Consider the following 22650-nt stretch of genomic DNA (forward strand, 5'->3'; position numbering starts at 1 on the left):
GGCCCTCCTCCATCTCCTGACATGCACGGCGGAAAAACACTCGAAGGCAGAAGGAAGCGAGACCCATCTCTAATGGCGGAAACATCGCCACTGAAGCGCCGGAGAGAGGCGGCCCCCGACGAAGAAGAAGAGGAGGGAAAGCGGCAAAAGCCGTACAAGGACGTTCTCTCTCTCCTCGAGGAAGAGGAAGACGTGCCCGGCCAAGACCTGTCGTCCCTCATCGCGAGCCTCCAGCAAGAGCTCACCTCCGGCTCCGGCCCCGGCCCTTCGGCTGCCTCCGCCGCCAAGGAAGCCGACGCGGAAGCCCCTTCCCCGTCAGCTCCTCCTTTTCCTTCGCCTGTGGGTGGAGGTGGGGGAGCAGACGAGAGGGAGAGGGTGATGAGGCGCTTGCTCGAGGCCTCCGACGACGAGCTCGGGCTGCCCAGCAGAGAGAGCAGCGAAGTTGGAGACGGCGTTGGCGTCGAAGAAGGCGACGATGGTCCGTGCGGTGGCGGTGGTGACGGCCAAGGTTGGATCGATCTGTGCGAGGGGCTGGTGTGGGAGCTCAAGGACGAGGCTGCTGATCATTACGCTCTCCTGGAGCCCGGCCTTGGTTCCCCATTAGAGTGGTGGGTGAATTAGTGGTTGATGTAGACATTAACGCAAGTGTAGGGGTTCCAAAGAGGAAACGAACAGTTTCTCTTCACTCTTTCGTCCTCTCTCTTCTTCTGTAAATTCGCCGGATGTTCTCCATAAGCTCTAAGATCCTGAAGATGAAGGAAGACAGATGATTTTCTTTCCTTTCTTACTCGTGTCTTTCCCGTTGGCTGCCCTTGATCAAATTTCATTTTTTAACTTTCGATAACCAACAGAAGTTCAGAATAATGTGGAGTACAGCACACCATGCGTGGGAATGTGAAGAGCGCATCTTTAGGGTCCATCCCCAGAAAAGAAAACACAGAGCATCTTGTGGACTTCCAATGGCTTCCCAATGCATCGATTCATAGGGTCTTTGGTGCACAGAGCATTCGGTCTCAGTGCTTCTGCGCCTCTGCCAAATGGCCGTGGAGATCGTCCATCAGCAAGATGTTTATGGGGATTCAACCAAGTTGTTTATGTACACCTGATTTAAAAAACGCCACGTATATAAGTTATAAATTAATAATCCTCTCAATCCGAAGTAGATGTAACAATTGAGAGATTGGATCACAACAGTGCACCTTGCCTCCGTTGGACTGATTATGGAGTCTCCCGCGCCCTGGAAGCCCCTTTATTAAACCGAAAATAGGCGTGGCGAAGAAGGCTCAATCGCTGGGCGCTCGAGACAATTTCCCCATACCCAAGATTCCAAATCCATGACCAAAAGCGGTAGAATAATTCAAAGCATGAAGATAAGAAATGGTAGAAGGCAAACATTTACGTTTGTACGAGCCAAAATAGAAGCAAAGAAAGCTGTTACTCTTATTTGGAGTTTTGGCTTTCTCCTTTCCAGTCCAACGAGTTGTAGAGTCGCCGAGACCCTTTCAAATTGGAACTTTGGGGCTGAGATAGGGTTGAGTGGATTAAGTAGTCCCTCGGTGAAGATGTCTGCCGACTGATCCTTTGTGGTCACATAGCGAACTTGTAGATCGCCGGAAACAATCCGCTCTTGAACAAAGTGAAAATTCAACTCAATGTGTTTTGGTGCGAGTGTGAAACACGGGGTTGAGAGTAAATTAGATGGCAGAGATGTTGCCACAATGAATTGGGAAAGGATTAAAAAGGGGACCCTAGGCTCATGAAGTAAATGACGAATCCAAATAATCTCAGCAACATGGTGAGCGACAGCGCGATACTCGATCACTATGCTAAAATAAGGTATTGTAGGATGCTTCTTAGCACTCCATGAAATAAAGATTGGCGCTTAGAAAAATATGAGGCGGATTGTTGAGTATCGGAGTATCCATTCCAATCTACATTCGCATAAGCAATCAATGAACCGGGAGAACACCGCTCAATGAATAATCCGTGGTTTGATATGCAAGCTAAATATCGATATATATGCTTTTTTTTTTGTCGCCCGATATATACGTTGGACGGCTTGGAGATGAGGTAATATGGGTCGATGCATGAGCAGTCTTGTTTTGGCCTAAATTCTATGTTTTTTTTAAGCCAAAGTCTTAATTAATAAGAGTAAAACAATCAATAAGGTACAAAAAAAGAAAAAAAGAACAAAGACGGGGGTCTTTAGGGATTAGGCGAGGGCCGCTAGCCCTTGACCAGACAGTTGGCGTTCCTCGGCGCGGTCCGGTCAAGGGCCACCATAGTTGGGCGAGGGCCAGCAACCCTCCCTCATATCTAAGTGGAGGGCTACATCTTAGCGATGGCCAGACAGGGGCGAGGGCTTGCCACCCTTGTCTATGGCTTTTTATTTTTTAAATTCTTTTTTTAATGTTTTAATTTTATTTAATTAAGATTTTGGTTAAAAAAATATAACTTACGCAAAAACGACCTCGTTTTAACATTATATTTCACGTTTTAGTCACGTCATCGTCACTTAAGAGAGAGAAAATATTAGCGTCGGCATTTTCCGCATGGAGTTAATAGAAAGACTTCATTGCATCAATTGAATAAGTTTTATGACTTGATTGTACTTTTTAATAAATTTTAAGATTTAATTATACTTTCGTGATAAATTTTAAGATCAGACTTGTCCCTGCATGTAAATTACTCATTAGTACACTATCCCACCGGCCGACAGAGACATCCAACGTCTGTCTTGCCCTATCCCCTATCCGAAGAGGAGAAGGAATTGGTAGGTTCGAGGTCAACATCATATCCCAGAGCCAGACGCGAACAAAGGGTCAAAAGTTGGCGTGCGACAGCGCTTTTCCGTGATCAAGAACACCTGGGCCCGGCCCATCTTCCTCACGTCTCGTGACTCGTAACCAGCCTGGCTCGACTGTGGCTGCGTCCTAAACGTGGAATGACATTTTTGGGCCTTAGAAGTCGCTCAAGAACTTGTAAATTTAAAAAAAAAAAGCTCTCATGAAATATGAAGAGAAAGGATGTACGTCCACCGAAATGGTATGACTTGAGATTGTTATCACATGCCCGAAAAGCCGGCCCTTGCAAGCTCGGGTCGGCGATCCGGGATCTCGGGCGACTTCGGATCGGGTTGCAGGAAGTTCGCCACCTTCGTTGTTGTAGTGTACGGCAAATTGCATAGGGGAGGGAGAGAAGAGGTGGGCTCGTGGCACGACAGTGACGGCTCATGGGCATGGCCGCCAAAAGAAAAAAAAAAATGTCACCCCCCCACTAAACCCGATCATGGCCCCGATAGAAAATGACGCGTTTGAGCTAGAAATAGAAATGGGGAAGTTTAGGACATGTTGTACGCCAAAAAGCTTGTTTTGAACTCCCACCAATGGCGCTCCTCTAGATGACCAAAGGTCCGAATTTAGCCGATTTACGGGCTTTTATAGGATATTATATTGGGCTTTCAGGCAGTCGGATTTTTGTGCCGGACTTTCGGATTGTCGGGAAAAAAGAAAAAGAAAAAAGAGAAAACTCTGCAAGAGTCCTAGAAACAGAAGATCATGGAAATTTACAATCAAATGGACATAATTCTAAGATTTCGCGGTAATAAAATATGAAGTTAGACTTGAAAATGATCGACCCCAAAAAAAAAAAAAAACACTCGAAAGTGTGACTGATATTGCTATTTGGATTGGGATAGGCCGAGGGATAATTTTTTTGAGTTGAGCATGCTTTCTTGAGAAAGTCGGGCTAAGAATATGGGCCCCGATGGGTCAGAAATGGGCCGGCCCGACTCTTCTGCGAGAATTCTCCAGTCTTCTTCATCATCGTCTTCCTTCCCTCCTCTCGTCACTATCCCCTCGAAGACCCTGCTAAAACCTAACCATGCTCGCTCTTCAACGGCTAGCAAAATCAACGCTCGGATCGCCGATTCCTACTCAATTCCTCGCGCTCCGGTCGGCCCTTAGCTCCATTGCCGCCGAAAGAACACTTTCCACCAAGAACAACGGCGGCGACGTGTGGAACGACGCGTGGGAGACGGCGTGGTTGCCGGACGACCTGTCGCCCGCGAACCGAGCGCCGTGGGAGAGCGACGTGAACTTCCCGTCGTCGGACTCTTCTCCGTCCGTCGTCCTGCCGTCGGACGCGGACGCCGAGACGAAGGCGTTTGTAGAGGACATGAACGAGAACTGGGACGAGAGGAGCAAGGTGTCGAAGAGCAAGGAGCTGAGGCAACGGGAGAAGCAGAGCTGCGAGGTAGAGAGTGCGGATTCTTCGCTGTACAGCTTGGAGAATATCAAGAAGGACTATAGGTTGAAGAAGCAGAGGATACACGCGGGACTGTGGGTGAAGGAGATTGAGAAGCAGGAGGAGGCCAAGCTCGGTGCTGGAGATGACATCGAGCGATTGCTCGATACCGCTTCTGAGTACGTTCTTAGCTCTTTTCTGTTTCATTTTCTTTCGGTCACTGATTTGTCTCTCTCTATCGTTGTTGGCTTTTGGCACATTGGATTGTGCTTTTGTTGTGGTTGGTTGATTGAAGTGCGAGGGGATCTTTAACAAGTTGCATTACCTTGTTAATAGTTGAAAATGTATGAATTTGCCGGCACAAGCAATGGAGGCTATGTTGGAGGCTGCCTTTAGTTTATTCATCAGAACTTCTGAATTTGAGTTAGACATCGGTGCTAGCTTGGAATTAGCTCGAGAGATTGCCGAGTAAAACGACATTTTGGGAGGAAATGGTTTTCTCTTTTGTGGGTTTCGTTTATAGTTCAATTGGATATAAGCATTCTCTGCAGATGTTCTTGTAAGTCAAAAAATCAACCGCTGCGAATTGAGCTGCTCACATGACAAGTAGGTAAATCTCTCTCAAGTATATGAGGATGCACAAAGGCCATTAGATTCAGTTTTGAAATGTTCGTTTTGTAGATGGCCTGTAAATACTCCAGCACTACCCCTTTGTCTCATCTGTTCAAGGGTTGCATCTGTCTTTGAAAGAATTATGTTCATTTTCGGCATATTTGGTTCAGTGATTTTAGTGTCACATCTTTGGTAAGTTTAATGTTTTGGAAATATGGTTGATGTATCTGGGGTGGGATGTTTTTCATGAAAGTTATCTAGGAGAACTTGACTTTTTCCAAATAGGAGGATCATCTTTTGTGCGACGTTGCAACTCCTGCTTTTTAAGTTGACACTTTTCAAAGGACAATATACAGGAAAGCTGATTTATATTATATCTGGTTGAATTGATTTGAGGCTTAAATTTACTGAACATTATATGATTTTTTGGCTGTGAAGAAAAGATAAATTGTTTTGGTTATACCCATTTGTAAGGTCTTCTTTTTCTCTACTGTGATTTTTGGTCCATGTCGGCAATTATCTGATCGATCGTGTCGCTGCTAAAGAAAGCATAAGGAAATGGCGAGGATCATATTCACTGTATTTCATGCTGAATGCTAGCATATAAAATCCTGAAATTTCCTAGCGCATAAAGTTTTTGTTGTCATAAATTATCACTAGGGAGATAACCTCTTGCTTATTAGATTCCATTCTGTCAAAAGATTGATGCCTGGTTATTAAGATATGAACCCCTTGTCATTCCATTCACTCTTGGGAACCGACAGTTTGCTTTACCAAATGATGTCTTTTCCACCTATTGTCCTGGCAATAGAGAATTGTGGCAGTTCTCTAACATTATATCATTTAGTTCTTTCTCCATATTTTGATTTGTTTCTTTGGGAGTGAAGATGATTGTTGAGGTTTTTGTCCTGGAAGAAAAAACTATCATGACTTTAGTCTGATATGATCATGCCAAGGGGAAGTGCGTTACTGTGTTCTGATAGTGTCTCACAATTTTACCCTGGGTACTTGGAAACCCTTCAGTGAGATTTGAATTCCAAGAGATGTACACTTAACTATCTTCTGTGCACTTCAAATGAATTGCAGGATTTTTGACTCTCCTAGTTGTGATTGGAATTCAACAAACTTATTGGGCTCTTCTGAGTTTAAAAATAAGCCTGATGGTTGGGAAACAACATCCAAGTCTCAAGATGAAAATGTGTGGGAAATGTCACAGAGGGAGGAAGATATTCTTCTCCAAGAATTTGAGCGCCGTATTGCATACAGCAAATTTCAGGTTTGTCAGTGCCATATAATGGTCTATTCTAGTTTGAAATCTGTCGCTATTGCATGTTAATTTGGAAGCATTTACCAGTAAAGTACAAATTTTGGAGGAAAAATAGTACTGTGGAGACTAGTTGCATCATCATGCAGTAATTCCAAGTGCCATCTACTGTTCTTTTGCATTTCACTTTCTGCAACCTGGTTTGTAGTAATTTTCTTAATGTGATGACCTTAAAGATTGGTGTGGGGACATATTGTACCCATCCCATGACTTTCTGACTAAGACCCGAGACTATCTAAAGATTCTACCAAATCAGGATCTTACCTCATCATTCCTATCATTTATTAGGTTTAATATCACAGGAAGCGTGTTCTCCCCCCATAAATGAAGGATCTTCTCGTTGTTAATACGTTGACTGCAGTATATTTTTCCTCTGACATAAATAATCATGACATTATGGCTCCCTCCCTACCTCTTCGTCCTTAAAGTTCACTCTCGCTCCCCATTTTCAGTTCCTCTTCACACGGGTTTGAAATTGTTGTGCAGATAGCCAGTTTCATAAAGAGCCACATATTTAGCCGGCGAAGACCAGTTGATGGGTGGAAGTATATGATAGAGGTGGTGGGACCTAATGCCCAGAAAGGGAAGGGTAGTGCACCAAGATTACCAAGCCTCGCAGATGCATCAACTCAACCTTTCAGGGAGGAGAAGGCACGGGTTGACAGTCCTGTACAGAATTTGTTGAGAGGAAGGTAGATTTATAGGCTGGTGCAATCAGCTGTCCTTTTTTTGTTGGGGGTACCATTTGTTGCATTGGATTGGCGTTCTTCAAAAACTCTGGCCCCTCAATGTATGACGATGATGGTGATGATTTCAGTCACTGATCTTCGGACGAAATCATTGTAGATACGGTTTTCCTATGGTGGAGGAGTGAAAAAGAGAGTTGTTAACCGATACATAAGACTCATGCTTTTGACTTTTCTGTTACTTCGATGTGAATGTTGTCTGATTTGTTCCTGGGCTGCTACTTGGTGCTCCCCCTACTCTTGGGTTTCCCCGGGGTTGAACAACTTGCCACCCACCTGAGTTGGGAAAACTTGGTTTTCCCTCCTCATCTGGATGTGTGTAGTCGATCAAGCGCTCGGCCCAAGAGGTCTAGAAGTGAGACAGGACATTTAGGGCGCCAATGACAACAATTGCCTAAAATAGATTTTTCTATTTCTATTCTCTGGGCGAGTTTCTGAGTTGAGATACGTGTTTGATAGCGACACAAAATTTTTATTTCTAAAATAGAAATTCGTTTGATAACAACATAATATTTCTATTTTCTAGACATAAATTCATTTGATAACAGTATAAAACAACATTTCTAGTTCCAAATTTTTTTTTACATGTTGTGTTCTCCTTAAATACAAATACAAGTAAATGGAAGAGGCGGTGCTTCTGTTGCTAATCTTACTTAGAAAATGTGCACTTGGAATGATCGGATGGGATTCATCTATCGTGGATCACCTTTCTTTTGCCCTATCTGTCTCTAGTGGATGGAAGGCCCTTGCTCATCTGGTTCAAGAGTTGCTCCCGGGAATTCTGGAAAGAAATGAGAGGTACCGCATTTTGTCTCTTTGTTGTCACGGGAAAGGGGAGGACATGGTAGCATTGAATTTATTGAGGAATGTGTTTAGAAACAGAGAGCATCCAGATTGTACACTGGAAATGACGCTTGCTTAAAAAATTTGTGGAAAAAAATGAAGTCTGTATTGAAGAAGACATAGGCTACGCTTGCAAAGCACTTAGGGAATCACATGGGAATCTCAAATTGCTTGCTTGGGACTTTGTTTTCTGCTAATTCAAGATTAGTATCTTCTGATAGCGAAAGAGCTTTGGAGCAATCAAAAGCTCTCGTAGCTCTCGAGAAGCTTCAGACGTCAAATTACGTAGTCACAGGAGAGAGTGGAACTGATTTTGTTTTGCAGTGCAAAGAAAGAGTAGCCTTACAAGGTCATTCATCTTAAAAGTTACCACAGAACCAACTATTTTACAATCAAAGACAACAATCACAGCAAGAGAGGCGAGATAATCTTACCAGTGATGGAAAGACAAAAAACTGTTTACATAGTCTAGGAATTGGCAGTTAAGGTCAGGCTAGTTTTGTTCCCGTGCAGCACATTACAACAGTATCACACAATTGACTGAAAGGGAATCCAAGTTCATAGATCTTTGCACCCATATGGATATACAATGTCACGAGCGTCGCGAACTTAATGCTCAGTATCGAAGCAAAAGCATGCTCTCCCGGAGTATGTAAACAAGGAATAGGTACGGTGAAGCGAGGGTAGCAGCTGAGCTGGGGCTTCTCCAATCGGTAGGCTCAGCGACAAGATTCTCTTATGTTTACATCAAAATGACATCAACAGAAAAAACAGGTGGAACGAACCAGGAAAAAGAGACGCGATTTGAAGATTTCAATCAACGAGCACCGTCAGCCCTCCATAGCACTCAGAACAACGATAAACACTTCCACTAACTTAAATAAAACCAGATCCAATAAGAACTTTCAACTGTATCCCTGACTATAACGGGTTTAGTTCCCAATCTCCCATTAGTTCACAAAAGTCCCTTCTCCACAAATTAACAGTACATTCTAGAACAAGTCCATAACAGAATCAACCCTTCACAGCAACAGCGACAACACGCCCTTTAATATAAGGGAGGCAACATATATATACACACACACACATTCAAAATTGCAGGCGCGATTTGAATGATGAGCCTTCTCGTAGACAACGGATGGTCAAGAGAGAGAGAGCCGTAATCTGTGGCGACGAGAGCTCGAGATGGAGGTTTGCGTTGTGCTTCTACTAGGTAGAGAGAGCCCTAATTTTGGTGTGCCAAACTTTAGAAGAGAAGAAGACCGAGCGACGCCCGAACTTATTTCTAAGTTTTGTTCCAGAAACAAAAAAAGTAGCCCTTTTTTTTTGTTTTTTTAACTTTTGGTTTCTCTTCTAAACCTATATCTTAGCCAAAAATCTGTCTCGAGAATACAAAAATGAAATTGCATATTCAAACTAATTTATGTTCCAAACCTGTTTTCCGAAACAAAAGAACAAAAAAATAGAGAAGCAGAGCTGTTATCATGCACACCCTTGCTAGTTTTGAGAAATCATGGAACTTAAAAGGAGTGTTATTGGCTGGTGTCAAAGCGATTACGTGGATATCATATTCTAGTGACACGAAATATTGGCATAAACTCCTTACCAAAAAAAAAATATTGGCATAAACGATGCACATTGTTTCACCATGAGCTGTGGATGTTTCGAGGGTGGAATATTGACCCGACTGAATCCGATTTAGGACATGATTATGCATTGATCTGTGGTGGATGAAGCACCTAAAGGCAGATAGTATCGTAAGCTTAATTCCTGGAATGACAATGTCGCATGTTGCCGGAAATGCCAACAACCTGAACCTGCTTTTATGAAACAAAGCAACTGAGTCGAGTCTTGGCTTCGACACTGACAACGGTTTGTAAGAAAATTGGCCCGTTTTCCATCCCCAGCTTTTCAATTTCAACTTGTTAAGATTCTTTGATTAAAGATTCAAATTTGCCCGCGTTGAGTATTTTGCGCTTCAAGTGCCTCCGTTTTGAAGCTTGGTTCGTGATCTTGTCGGTCGACACCACTCGACTGAGGCAAATATCCAAACTTTCGCCCATTTATGATTAACGCGAGATGATTGAGCTCCGTCTTCAGCTGGGATCATCCGCTTGTTTCTCTGCTTCAATCTTGTAAGACCTTTTCTGAGATCTCTCAAATCCATGGCTGTATGGTCAAAACCGGCCTCAACAGAGACCGTTTCAGCTTCAGCAAGCTTCTCGTGTCTTCCATCGTACATACACAATGCGCGGCCTCCATTTTCAACTGCTTGAGCAAAAGTCGGGAATATCCATGCAGGACGTAAAATCGTCAATGAAATGGATCAAAAGGACACTGCCATGTGGAACTGTTTGATAGAGCAGTATGCTAGGTATGGTCTAGTTGACATATCAGTAGAGGGGCTAAACTTAATGAAGCTTAAAAAGGTGGTACCCAATTCATCTACATTGGTGGGGTTGTTTTCGGCTTGCGATCCCTCAGCTGCTTCAAGCATTGGGAAGTACATTCATGAGTCTGTTGATGAGGAACAGCTCTGGTGGACATGTATGCTAAATGTGGCCTTCTGGCGAAAGCTGCTGGCATTTTTAATCGGATGAGAGAAAAGGATGTGAAATCTTGGACTACTATAATTTCAGCTCTAGGGAATCACGGGCAGGCAGGTGAATCCTGGTCTGTCAGATGGAAAAGGTGGGACATGAACCAAATGAAGTCGTTTCTCTTGGCAGTTTTAAGTGCCTGCAGCCATGGAGGGCTCGTGATTTAGGCTATGAACTGCTTCCACAAAATGGTGTGGGAGTATGGTTTTTCGCCGAAGATCGAACATTACGGCTGTATTGCTGATGTCCTGGCACGAGCAGGAATGCTGGAGGAAGCGTATGATCTCATTAAGAAGTTGCCTGTTAAGGTGGATGCCACCGCATGGCGTGCTCTATTGGGTGCTTGCAGAGTGTATGGGAATGTTGAGTTGGGGGAAGACGTGAAGCGAATCCTCAGCGAGACATGTGGACTGCACCCTGCAGCTGCAATCCTTCTGTCAAGTACTTATGCTGCTGCAGGAAGGTTACCGAAGATTGCCATCGCAAAGGAGTAGCAACGACAGGAGGAAACGGTGAAGGAAGCTCGACGTAGCAATATTAAGGTGTGATTGCTTGGAGAAATCCGACTGTGCAACAAGAGCTTTTCTTCGAGCCTGATTAGCCGGGAAAATTTCTTCAGAGCCCGAGGAGAATGAGTTCAACTTTTGCCGGAACTGGGTCATTGCCTGAATGAAATAAATTGGTAGAAGAAATGACCACAAAATTGCAGCACTGAAGTACAGGGTCTAGTTTTGCCTTTTCTGCAATCTTCAACACCTGACGAAGCTCTAGATCCACAGTTATTTCACATTTTCAACTTCGAAAGGGCCAAGTTTCTGTACCGGCGCTAAAGGACATCGACAATAATATGATGCTCGGAGCAAATTCAAGAGGGAAGTATGACAGAAAAAACTTATGGTTATTCTATCTAAAGCATTATTAGTGCCAAGGAAGTCGTTCGCATCCTTGAGGAGGAGGAGGAGGAGGAGGATCGTATTGCAAACGGACGCAAATTGAATCAGTCTTTCTTCTAGAGTCGTGTCTTATGACACCAGTGGTTTTTAGTAATTTTCTTAATGTGATGACCTTAAGGATTGGTGTGGGGACATATTGTACCCATCCCATGACTTTCTAAGACCTGATACTTTCTAAAGATTCTACCAAATCAGGATCTTACCTCATCGGTCCTATCATTTATTAGGTTTAAGTTATTCAGTCGTAAACCTTTTAAGTTTACCAATTCGATTCTACATTTGTTCACTTTTATCAATTTTGTCATATTAGCCGACCGAAAATCGCCGACGTGGTTGCCGGCGTTCCTACGTGCCACTGCCATCATTGACGTGGACAATTTCCGATAACATTTGAATATGTTTTTGAATATTTTTATGTTTTTATTTTCCTTTCCTCTTTTCTTTTTCTGTTTTCCTTTTTTCCCTCTACGGCCATCAACCTCATCCTCCACCGGCGTCGGGCGGGCGACGCCCCCACCAAATCCTGGTTTGGCAACCCTAGCCCAGCCTCGCCCAATTTGCCCTTGCCAAGGGCCAACGGGGACAGCCCTCGCCAGCCCAAATGAGGGGCCCCTCTCTCGATGCCAGCGGGGGTTGCCCTCGCCTAACGCCGGCCGAGGTCGATGACGGGTAATGGTCGGAGGGAAAAAAAAAAGAAAATGAAGAATTAAAAAAAATTAAAAAAATGTCCATGTCAGCCATTTTTTGCTAATAAAATTGAATTGACAAATTTAAAAGGTTTATGATTGAATTAGTAAAAGTATAAAAGATTTAAGATTTTTTTTTTGTTTTATTTTATAATTTTACCGAACTATGTGAAACTAGTGATGACAGCTTGAAGCGTACCGAACAAAAACTGTACCAGACTTCTTCATAAGAATTGGCTTCATCTGTCAGGCAAACGAGGCTTGCCAAACAGTGCACGTTCAATTAATCGCTGTGTCTAGGAATCTGTCACCTCAGTCTGGCTCATCTTTCTCATCAAATCATAAACGAGGTGGTCCAAAGTTCTTTCTGAGTTGTCAAACTATAGAAAGTTTAAAGCAACGAATGGGGCATCGTCTGGTCAAGCTAAAAAGGAATGTCAGAAAAAGTGCATCAAAATCAACTTTAGATGGAGTGAAGTTGCAAGTATAGAACCAGAAACTAAGCTTATGTTATCGGGTGCAACAACTTGCGAAAAAGTCATTTTGACAATTCTTTATAGACACCCAAATTTTGATTTACCATTTAAATGCATACTGCATAGAAAAATTAGGGACCGACTTTGATTCCTAAACACAAAAATTAGTTGATCGCATATAGATATTAGGAGCATTTTCATTAATAGCTAACTAGGCTCATATAATCGGTTAATAATTGGACTGGTAGTGGACGTGCTTAAATGGTGGGTTCAGGACTTAATTAATCTTGCTTGAGATTGAAATAGTGAAACTTTGAACTTATCAAGTCCACGGGAGCAAGGAATGTGCGTTCCGAAAATCACAATGAAAAATAGCATTATTCCTACGGCAAGTAAGGAGAAGATTCAGTACAATTCTTCTGAAATTTAATCGATTTCTTGGCTATGCAGTTTGCAATTTGATTGAAAAGAGATGGAAGGAAAACGTGCATACGTCCAAGAATTGGTTGGTAACAGAATCATTATAAGGAAAGGAAGATTGTGCACTAATAGAATCATTAAAACTTGCCCACATGCCCAAAGAGCAATGAAACGAAAAATGCATACTTGGGGATATATTCAGCCCTGAATCGTGAAAAATACGAGGCAATCACGGGAAGAAACCGGTTGAAAACCCAGAAAGATGGAGAATATCTTCATTTGCTTCTCTTTGATATTCAATATTAACGGTGATACGATTGGAGGAATCAATAGAATACCGTCCTGACAGTGCTTGATCCTCACATTGACGTGTTGTGTTTCATTGTCGCTCCAGTCGTTGTGTTGCTGTCCCTCACTTTGAAGGACGCAATTCACTGTTGGAGGCTCCGGTGGTAAGAATCCAAGTCGCGCCCCGTATTTTCTCTCGAACCGATCGTGATCTCAAAAGCTTCAACACCATCGCTGAATCGGAGCTATCCCATTTGCCGACCTGATCCGCGGAGGTCCTGTGTTGTTTGATCCAAGGTCCTAGGCTTGCTTCGCGAGTTCGGCGCAAGTCCAAATTCGGGAAGGCAATATCGCATAATTGCGGATTCGATTGCATATTCCGATGACTTGATTCGGGGAATGTGATATTTAGTTGCCGTAAAAAAAAATTGCATTTCGGATATTATGAATATTCGATTGCAAAGTTAATCGATTGAATCGCCGCTTGGAATATTTAATTGCTTGAATTGGAAGATTGCATGCTAATTTTGGAAATCGAAAATCCGGAACATATCTTGCAGGACATCGCGTTTAGTTTGGAAAGATTGCTTCATAATGTGAACCAATTGGAAATTTTGTGATAATCTTGTCATAATCCGAAAACCTTTCTGAATATATTCAAGATATAAAAAAAAAAATTCTTTCAAAATGTGATTGATCAGGAAAATCTCTTGATCCGCAACCGCACACATGAAAATAAGTCCATCTATCGGCATTTAGATGGAATTATTTTCATAGCGGCTATTTCGAATTTTAGGGTCGATTTATCGGGCTTTAGATCGCAATTTAATTCAAAAGAAATATCGGTAATTATCTTGTCATTAATAAATTTGCAACTTTAATTTAAATTCACTCTCAAAACTGAAAATAACAAAAAATCATAAAATTTGAAAAAAAAAAAAATTCTTGTCTCATGTCTTTAAATTTTGCGTCAGAAAATAAGATAAAATAATTAAAAATTAGGAAGATATGATTTCTTAAAAACCACGTCTTATCATTTTTAAAAAGATGGCATTTTTCTAGAAAATCCTAGTAAATAAAATATTTGGAATCTATTTCAACTTTTTTAAAAAGATGTAGATTTAAGGTTAAAAGATTTTATTAAAATTTTTGGGAATTAATGCAAATTAAATCCGAAAAATTTAAGATAATCTTGAACCAATTCACTCTCATTTTCCATTAAATTTTAATTTTGAAAATACATAAAAAAAATACAAAAACAAAATCATAAAAAGAAAACGAAAAAATTGCACCTTTGAACTCTAAGTCAGAATTCATCAAAATTGCCAAATTGGACATTTTTCATGAAATTGGTACCGAAATGGCATTAATTGAAAAATTAATGTAACTAAGCTCCAAACTTAGAATCTCTTATTCGTAAAAGTAAATTAGTTCTCCCACTAATTTAGTTAGGTTCCTAATCGACCTACCGAAAGACGATTAGTGGCGGCTCCGAAAATTAAAATTTTTTGCTCAATAATCACTTGAACCATAAGTCACGATTTGGTAGAACTTGAGAGGGTTCGAGCTAGGTTAGTTAATTTAATTAATTAATATGGTAATCCATTAACCTAAAATTGAAAAAGCCGATTTTTAGGTCATAACACCCCTTCAACAGATTAGCACTTGAGGCATAAGTCAAATTCTGTGATGTGTAATGCATCGTAACAAGAGAATTTTAGTGGTTAGTTTGCAACCACCAACATCGATTATCAATTACGTGTGCCTTTGTCTCATCAACGATAATTTTATATCTCTCAGATGATGATGTTTTGAGTTGTCCATAAATTTGATTCAATCGAGGATTGGAAGATTGCAGTCTTTAGATCCTTCGGGCGACGTCATTTTCACCGCACGAACTAGGAAGCCCACGGTTGAGAATGTTTTTAGATTTCATGACTTGAGTGTTTCCACGGTTGAGAATGTTTTTAGATTTCATGACTTGCTATAAGCCGTTGACATTAGGGTTTGCAAATGGCCAGGAACTCCTTCCACCAATTCGCAGCATTAGGTATTGACCAGAATTATTTACACACATCCCTCCTACCATTTCATGTTGTCACAGCATAAAATATGCGTCAAACAGAAGAACTTGGGGGTGATAGAAAGCCGATATCAAACTTCTTATGGTTTTTCGTGAACTTGAACGATCAAACATTAAAGGAAAATATAAATCGCTCGAAAAGGCACACTTTGACCAAGTATTGGTATATGTACAAGAACATCTAGAGGAGACCCACGAATTACCTATTAAGTCTACAAGAACATCTAGAGGAGACGCACGAATTACCTATTGGGCAAGGCAAGAAGCACATTATTGCAAAATCACATCGAGCATTCAAGTCAGAAATACATCTCCTTTAAACATCTCCATGTAGAGTAATGAGTTCAGCAATGTTTGATACACAAATGACAAGATCCGCTTCCATTACACAATTGAAGTATCATAGCCAAGATGTGTACCCCTTGCAACTTCGAAAAATTAACTAGTCTCTTAGGATTGCCACACTATCACGTGGGAGTGGGTGGACCTGTCACATTTAGTGTAACTAATGATAAGATATCTCGGCCTAAAAGGATGCGTTTACCGCCATCGCATAATCGAGAGCATTAAAAACAATGCTCGAAAAGCAGTACATGTTTGTCCAGGAGAGAGAATTAGTGCCAATCAAACCAAAGATACAACTTACATAAGCTCAGCATCTTTACACAATACAATGTAAAGACAGCCAGTACGAAAAGCTCATCATGAAAAACCCCGATGGTTGCCAATAACTCAATTGCACATGAGAGGTCACTTGGATTTTCACGCTTAATGCAAGCGGGGGGGTTTCCCCGTCACAATGGTGACTACCAAAAGACACCTACAAGGTAGAAGCGTTTATTTACAATGGAAGACACGAGCTTCACTAAGAATCGAAGAGGAAAGAGGAAAAACGTTAATGACAAAATCATTTCTCTATGCCTTGTTGTAGATACTGTATCAGGTCATATCCAGCGGTAGTCCATTTGTTGTACGCATCCGTGCAAGTGCGGATCATGAAATTAGCCGCCTCACGCTCACTCATTTCAGGATGAAATCTCTTCCGCAAATTGCCGACAGGGTCGCCCCGGCTAAAACAAGGCAATCCACTGTCCACCATTAACAACACTGTGTTGATGATACCATCCATGTGACGACGAGCAGCAAGGTAGCCCTTCACACACAATCTAAAAGGAGCAAGACAAATGTAACGTTTTGGCATGATGACTGATTAACAAACAAGGGAATACATTAAGCTAATTATAAGCATCGTAAGCAGGAGCCCTTGTAACTTAACCAGAGTCAAAAGGTATTGGACAGTAAATGTTCCAAGGACGAAAGATAATGGCTGGCAATTTGTGTTTTCTCGCTTTGAATTTGAAGTATAATATACAATCGTCAACCCGAACATGGCAAGTTCATTGATCACAATGCTTGCTACCTACATTATCCAAGAACGGCCACAACAACAATAAACTGAGCCTTATCCAACTATGTGGGACCCGTGAATAACATGTTTAACACATTTTAAAAAGGATTTCCCATATATGAAAGTCTTAAAACATGTTTGAATATGTTTAAAAGCATATAAACAGATCCAAATGTGTGGAAATGTCATTTAGATAAAATGTGAAGCTGCTTAATAAAACATGCTTAAATGTCTGTAAATAGGTTGTGAAGATCCCCTCACACACCAGAAATTAATTCGCCTTTTATACAATTAGTCAACCACATGTACAAGACAAAAGAAATTACGTTCAACTAGGATACACTTAACTATAAGCCAGGTTCGTGTCATGTGAACAGTCTACATTACCTCACAAAGCAATTCCAAGTCTCACTCTTCATGACTCCAGAAGGGTCAAGTAGTTGAGTCATTTCGTGACTCAGCTTGAAGTGTGCACTTTCAAACCGCATATTTCCACCTGGCGACGTTTCTAGGATGAAACCAAAATCGATATGCACAAGCCGTCCCACGCTGCATGAATCATTTTGTTAAGGCTCCTTGATTTTTCTACAGAACTTTTCAGAAATATAAAAGAAGTTCTACTTGAATGAATAGGATCATCAGTCAACAGAAAATGAAACCTCTTCCATGGAAAATCAGATGAACTATCTTATGACTATAGCCCTTGGTAAATTTACCAAATACAGAAAACGATTTGTTTGATATTATGGATGACTGATCCTTAATACTATATGACCAAAGTGGTGCTCAAAAGGCATGCCTGATGGCATTTCCCTTTGTTTTTAAACAGAAGTATGCCTGATGATATTGCCAATTAGGCATAAGCAGAATGCACATACGGGTGAGAGAAAGAGGGAGAGAGGGAGATGTACTTGTCAAAAAGAAGATTGCCATTATGCCTATCTTTTGGTTGAAGCAGAAGACTAGCAACTGCATAACCAGCACTACTGATGATGAAATTTTCACGTGCAGCTTCAAAACTGGGAGAACCAACAGGCCCATAGTCCTGTTGGAATATTTCATATAAACCCCCATCAGTCGTTTCACCCATTTGACTTCTGCTTCGCGTGTTAGGCACAACCTGCAGGCAAAAGAAAACGTAGGTAGTCTGTAAATGTTAAGCGTCTCATGAATAGCGATACTCCACATTGCACATGAAGAATCTGGGGACGCCATCTACTTTCAACATGGTTAGTATTTCCTATCCTCTGAAAGCTCTCGTTTTCTTTTTTCTAGACCAAACTACTCGAAATATAGTGACTTTAGTAAAGATGAATCTACATTTAACAGATTTCCCTTATGCCCAACAAAAGCTCTGTTAGTAATATACTCGACAAAAGTAAAAGGTATAACAGATAAGGACGGATACTATATTGTCATTTTTCTGAAAAGTATTGTAATAGGTTCTAACATGATGTTCACTGGAGTTTATCTCATCTAGTATATAATTGAGAAAAACATGCATATTAACTCAGGTCAATGTATTTATTTGTACGAACATGATGTGATATCATCATATGTTTTGTACAAGAGTGATAAACGACAAGTTTAATCTTACAAAATCGAACATTATATATGAGATATGTCACAAATATAGTGTATGTATTATGCAGGTATAAATTGTTTTACAACAAGTACTTTCTTTAAGTACAGAAAACATGCGAAGATGAAAGTTATACTGAAAATTACACACATAGATTTATGTAAAAGCACAAGTGTTTCGCCAACAGAGAAATAAAAGACCCTCTTAGTCTCTGTTCGTCATCATTGTCCAGCAAAATGGGGCTAGAAGAAGGTGAAGAGTTGTCAGTGGTAACCTCCCCAGAGCTGAAAGTATGGAACTCTGAATTATTACATCTTTTTTTTCAAGACTGAATTATTTAAACGACACCATCAGCACATTTTAGATTGGGAAAGTAGAAAGACTTGGGACTGGAAGTTTTTAACCCAATGCACCAATTATTAGATACTTCCCGAAAGCTACCTGGCCCCCTCCTTTAATTGACACGAAGAAAAAGAAAAGACATATTAATTGCAAAGTCACAAAAGAAACCTCCCTAAAGCTAGAAGAATGACCGTTAAAATGTATGAAACCAATTTATCCACAAAAAAAAAAAAAAAAAATACTACAAAACCAAATGTTCGACATCATTTTCCCGTAAAGAAATAATACTGAACTTTCAACTTCTTTTATGCATAAGCTACTTATGATTCGATTGCCTTCTGTGTCACGTTACAAGTTTTACCTTTCTTAAAACCAACTGAATTAAGCCATAGATGACCAAAGACTAAGCAACTAGATAGCAGACTTATTAAAGCAAATCTCATGCTTTCTAAAGCCATGTGTTCGCTGGTAGCCACACAGCCGATATCAAGAACCCAACATCGAAACAAAGTAAATATGTCAGGAAGAAAATGTTCTTATAATAACCAATTATTTTACGTACCATAAGCAGAGAAATGATAATTCAAGGACTCCCACTCTCTCTCAAACGCACTAAAATAATACTCTTGACAGGGAAACAAAGAGGGTCAAAAGGACCAGGGAAGCTCAAATGATGATATTGCCTGGGACCAGGGATCAAAGACTATGTAACATATACCCAGAATGGAAAGGATATTAGACAAATAGGAAGAAACTAGAAACAAGCAGTTCTACCTATATAATATCAAAGCACGAAAACATAATCACCTCAACAATTCCTCTTTCTGGGCCTGTCGGGAGAACACCATAAGGGAAGAGATATAAGTTAAGCCCAACTGCTTCAAATGTGTCTCGAAGAAGTGATATCACTTGAAGAGCAAGGACATCTTGCCGGCAATCATCTCCAACCTGCCATTGATTGCATAATTAGATTAATGACAGGAATAGATTTGCTGTCAAATTGACCAGAACAACAACAAAATCCAAAAGCATTTAAGACATGGAACAACCTAACAGGACTGTCATTCTCATGACATCTGCTTTCCACAAAAGAAGAAATGTAACTCAAAACTTGAATTTGGCCTTATTAAATTCAAGTTATTCATCCCAAAGGCGACAGTTTAGTTATTCAAGATCCTATTTTCAGATGAGAGAACAAAATTAGCCTTACTATTAAGTTTGGGCGATGAGTAAGAGAATTTAAAGACAAAATGCAAGAATTCAAAATTTGCACTCCATTATCAATCACAAAAATTTCAAAATCTCACTCATTTCCCACTCATTTTCATTCCCTTCTTCTTCTTCTTCTTCTTGCGGTTGTTTACTTGATCAGAACTAATAAATTAACCGTTTCATTGACATACACTGTCCAATTGACCAGTTTCACAAGGAAACAGGCATATCAAATTTAAAAGCAATTACTTACATGTCAACTTTGGTGTCCAACTACGTTATTAGTCATTAAATTCTTGATTCATCTACTTACAAAAACCTATGTGATTACCTGAGTTGGTTTAAAGCCTGTCATACTTGATATTCCAAAACCTACCCCAATCCAGTCAATCGTTGCTTAGACACACAAAAATGTTGATATTGAATTAACTGCTACCTTAGTAAGATGTCCCACCAAGATATTTGATGATCAGAGTGATCAGCCAATTCCCAAAATTCACATCAGACAAGCAACCAGAAAAGCAAGCATGTTGCATAGTTGCCAAGTCTGGCTAGATTAACAGTTTTTAGAGTTAGTGAGACAACTGCCTACGTAACTCTGCCATCCTAACCATAATGCAAAAACTAGGATGCTAACTAGTCGAATAGTTTCTATCCACCAAATTCACTTGTGGCCATTTGTGGATATAACCGGTCAAGATCAAACTAATTTTCACTCTTAGCATCACATACAACAATTTTCACACATTTACTACAAAATCAGTTGCTGAAAAATCACTTTTGGCACAGGGACTCAAGTAAGCTACTTGAGTGCCATGCCCATGTGAAAACATAGAAACAACATTGAGTATGAGGAAGAATCCCCTGCAATCCATTGTAAACTTTCTTTTACAAAAATTTTTTCAAACCCGACCATGAGGACGAACCAAAAATCCAGAAACCACAGAGAATAATTCAGCATAATTTTCCTGAGGGTTGGGCTTCTTTTATGATACAGCAATAACCCATACAATGAGTACATTAATACAAATAAAGTCAGCTAGGTAGTTTGAAAGTCTCATGGAATCAAAAGCCAAGAAATACAGGGTTTATAAGCACATGATATACGGGATACTCACCTTAAATATACAAGCTTGAGGCTTTACATCATTCTGGTCACCATCACGATCCACCACATTAAAGGTGATCATGATAGGAACTTTTGCAGCTGATTGTAGAGGTATTCCACTGTCGACCCGAATACCTCTGACAAGTTTATTAGGAGCAGTTGGTAAATAGAGGTCATCTCCCTCCATTTCAATTTTCTCCAACTCTCTGCCATAAATATCTGTGAGCATCAACTTCAAACGCTACATGCTAAATAATTACCATAGGACAGGATTTCATCAGGGAAAGAGAAAAAAACCTCCGGATGCCGGCTCTACGCTCTTCCTTGGGTAGTGGAAAGAGTATGCCAGAGATAGATGTAACTTTGTCGAAGAAATCAAACTCTCTTTTAAATAAATCAAGGGCCTTAGGAGTGAAACCATCAATAATATGCTCCCTCACAACCGGCAACATTACTTGAAAATTATCATTCTGAAACAGCCAAATGAGTTATTTTGTACAGCATTAGGATCAGAGAAATTATAATCACAGAAAGCAGTGGTCCTTGTGCATGCGATGAACGAGTTTACTTCATACATGTTATCAGTGAGCTTTTCATTTCACATTTATTTGTGTCGGATTATGAGAGAATTTGGCTAGCTGAAATTTGGTTGGTTTTACATTTTCCTGCTTCAAAAATCATAATGACATGAGACTTGAAAAGAAGGCAAAAGAACAATGAGATCAATCAAGTAGCAGGCTGCTGACCTACTTTGTGGAAAAAAGAATATTTTGGTACCTAATGTAACTTTGACGTTTGCATGGAATGAAAAACTGCTTAAAACAAATCAATACAAAACGATTGCCTATATTTCATATGATTTCGCGCTTGCAATATTTAGCACCAGGGTGCAAGTTATCAGTAGAAACCCAGTCACTTAAATCAAAGTAATTAGAAATGATATTACTACCTTACACAGTACATCCTCGTAGAAAAGCTAATTTTCTAAATTAAGCATCATACAGAAGATTATTTTAAGGGAATATTAGTAAGGAAGAAATGATAATTACACTAAACGTGCACCTAAATTTGAAAACTCACCAATCCACCTTAAATAACTAAAAGCCTGTACTATTATCTTCACTGTCACGTACCAGGACAACCTTGAAATTTTAATTTTATCTTCCTGAGTGTTGAGATGTGGAAATCTAAATGTCAGCAGCGGGATAAGATGCTACAAACTAAACAATATCATACAGAGTGTTGCAAGCACAAATGATTAAAATGCCAAATTCAAGATCATCATGCCTCACTTGGAAAACAAACGAAAGCATGTATAGTCTGAAATCGGTCACGCACTCAACTCTAGTGACTCTAATGTTATGGAATTGCGGATATTAAAGGAATATTGTTTTTACTTATGATATCTTCATGACGCTTCTCATCAACCCTCGTAAATTTAAATTAGTTCAGAATGTTTGAAATAAATAATGGACAGTCATTTGATTAAATTAGTTATTACCAGCCGGACCTCTTTTTCTAGAGATTCTTCGATAAAAGCTGTGGGAGCAGACATACGAGAATCCTAATCCACAATTTCATACGTAGGAGTTTCATGGAAAACATATTTCAAAGGAACGAGGCATGGCTTCACCTTCACGGAAACAACAGTTTCTTTCCCTGGTTCTGGTGCAAAAGCCTCGCCCTGCCAGTTAGACGATCAATCACAGCTTACATAAAAAT

The 22650-nt window shown here is 40.4% G+C and overlaps 3 protein-coding genes and 1 pseudogene across 9 annotated transcripts in view; 3 read left to right on the plus strand and 1 right to left on the minus strand.

The window, feature by feature from the left end:
• On the plus strand, nt 1–10730 carry LOC115754519. The gene is made up of 2 exons (XM_030693558.2): nt 1–674; nt 10720–10730. The coding sequence occupies exon 1, from the start codon at nt 22–24 to the stop codon at nt 619–621; it is 600 nt and encodes a 199-aa protein (XP_030549418.2). The 5' UTR covers nt 1–21; the 3' UTR covers nt 622–674; nt 10720–10730.
• LOC115753938 (protein GAMETE CELL DEFECTIVE 1, mitochondrial) lies at nt 3849–7108 on the plus strand. 2 transcript variants are annotated; one of them, XR_007198563.1, is made up of 4 exons: nt 3849–4424; nt 5944–6133; nt 6668–6940; nt 6975–7108. XR_007198563.1 is itself a non-coding variant. In XM_030692801.2 (3 exons), exons 1-3 carry the CDS (start codon nt 3883–3885, stop codon nt 6875–6877), a joined length of 942 nt encoding a protein of 313 aa, XP_030548661.1. In that variant the 5' UTR covers nt 3849–3882; the 3' UTR covers nt 6878–7108. The 2 variants fall into 2 exon arrangements, 1 of the variants encoding a protein (XP_030548661.1); XM_030692801.2 differs by having other exon boundaries at nt 6668–7108.
• LOC125315072 lies at nt 7924–11407 on the plus strand (annotated as a pseudogene).
• Nucleotides 11408–15890: 4483 nt separating this feature from the next.
• Nucleotides 15891–22650, minus strand: part of LOC115751647 (phosphatidylinositol 4-kinase alpha 1-like) — a 34663-nt gene continuing 27903 nt past the window's right edge. For 4 of the 6 annotated variants that reach the window (XM_030689619.2, XM_030689607.2, XM_030689611.2 and 1 more), the window contains exons 20-26: nt 22562–22612; nt 21226–21398; nt 20939–21134; nt 19416–19556; nt 17596–17804; nt 17072–17233; nt 15891–16442 (exon numbers count right to left, since the gene is read on the minus strand). In XM_030689619.2, coding sequence (XP_030545479.1) covers nt 16184–16442; nt 17072–17233; nt 17596–17804; nt 19416–19556; nt 20939–21134; nt 21226–21398; nt 22562–22612 — 1191 coding nt within the window. In that variant the 3' untranslated portion in view covers nt 15891–16183. Of the gene's footprint in view, nt 16443–17071; nt 17278–17595; nt 17805–18451; nt 18509–19415; nt 19557–20938; nt 21135–21225; nt 21399–22561; nt 22613–22650 lie in introns of those variants that run through there. The other 2 variants (XR_007198562.1, XM_030689628.2) reach the window with 2 other exon arrangements.

This window comes from Rhodamnia argentea, chromosome 5, assembly GCF_020921035.1.
Source record: "Rhodamnia argentea isolate NSW1041297 chromosome 5, ASM2092103v1, whole genome shotgun sequence".
Classification (NCBI taxonomy): Eukaryota; Viridiplantae; Streptophyta; class Magnoliopsida; order Myrtales; family Myrtaceae; genus Rhodamnia; species Rhodamnia argentea.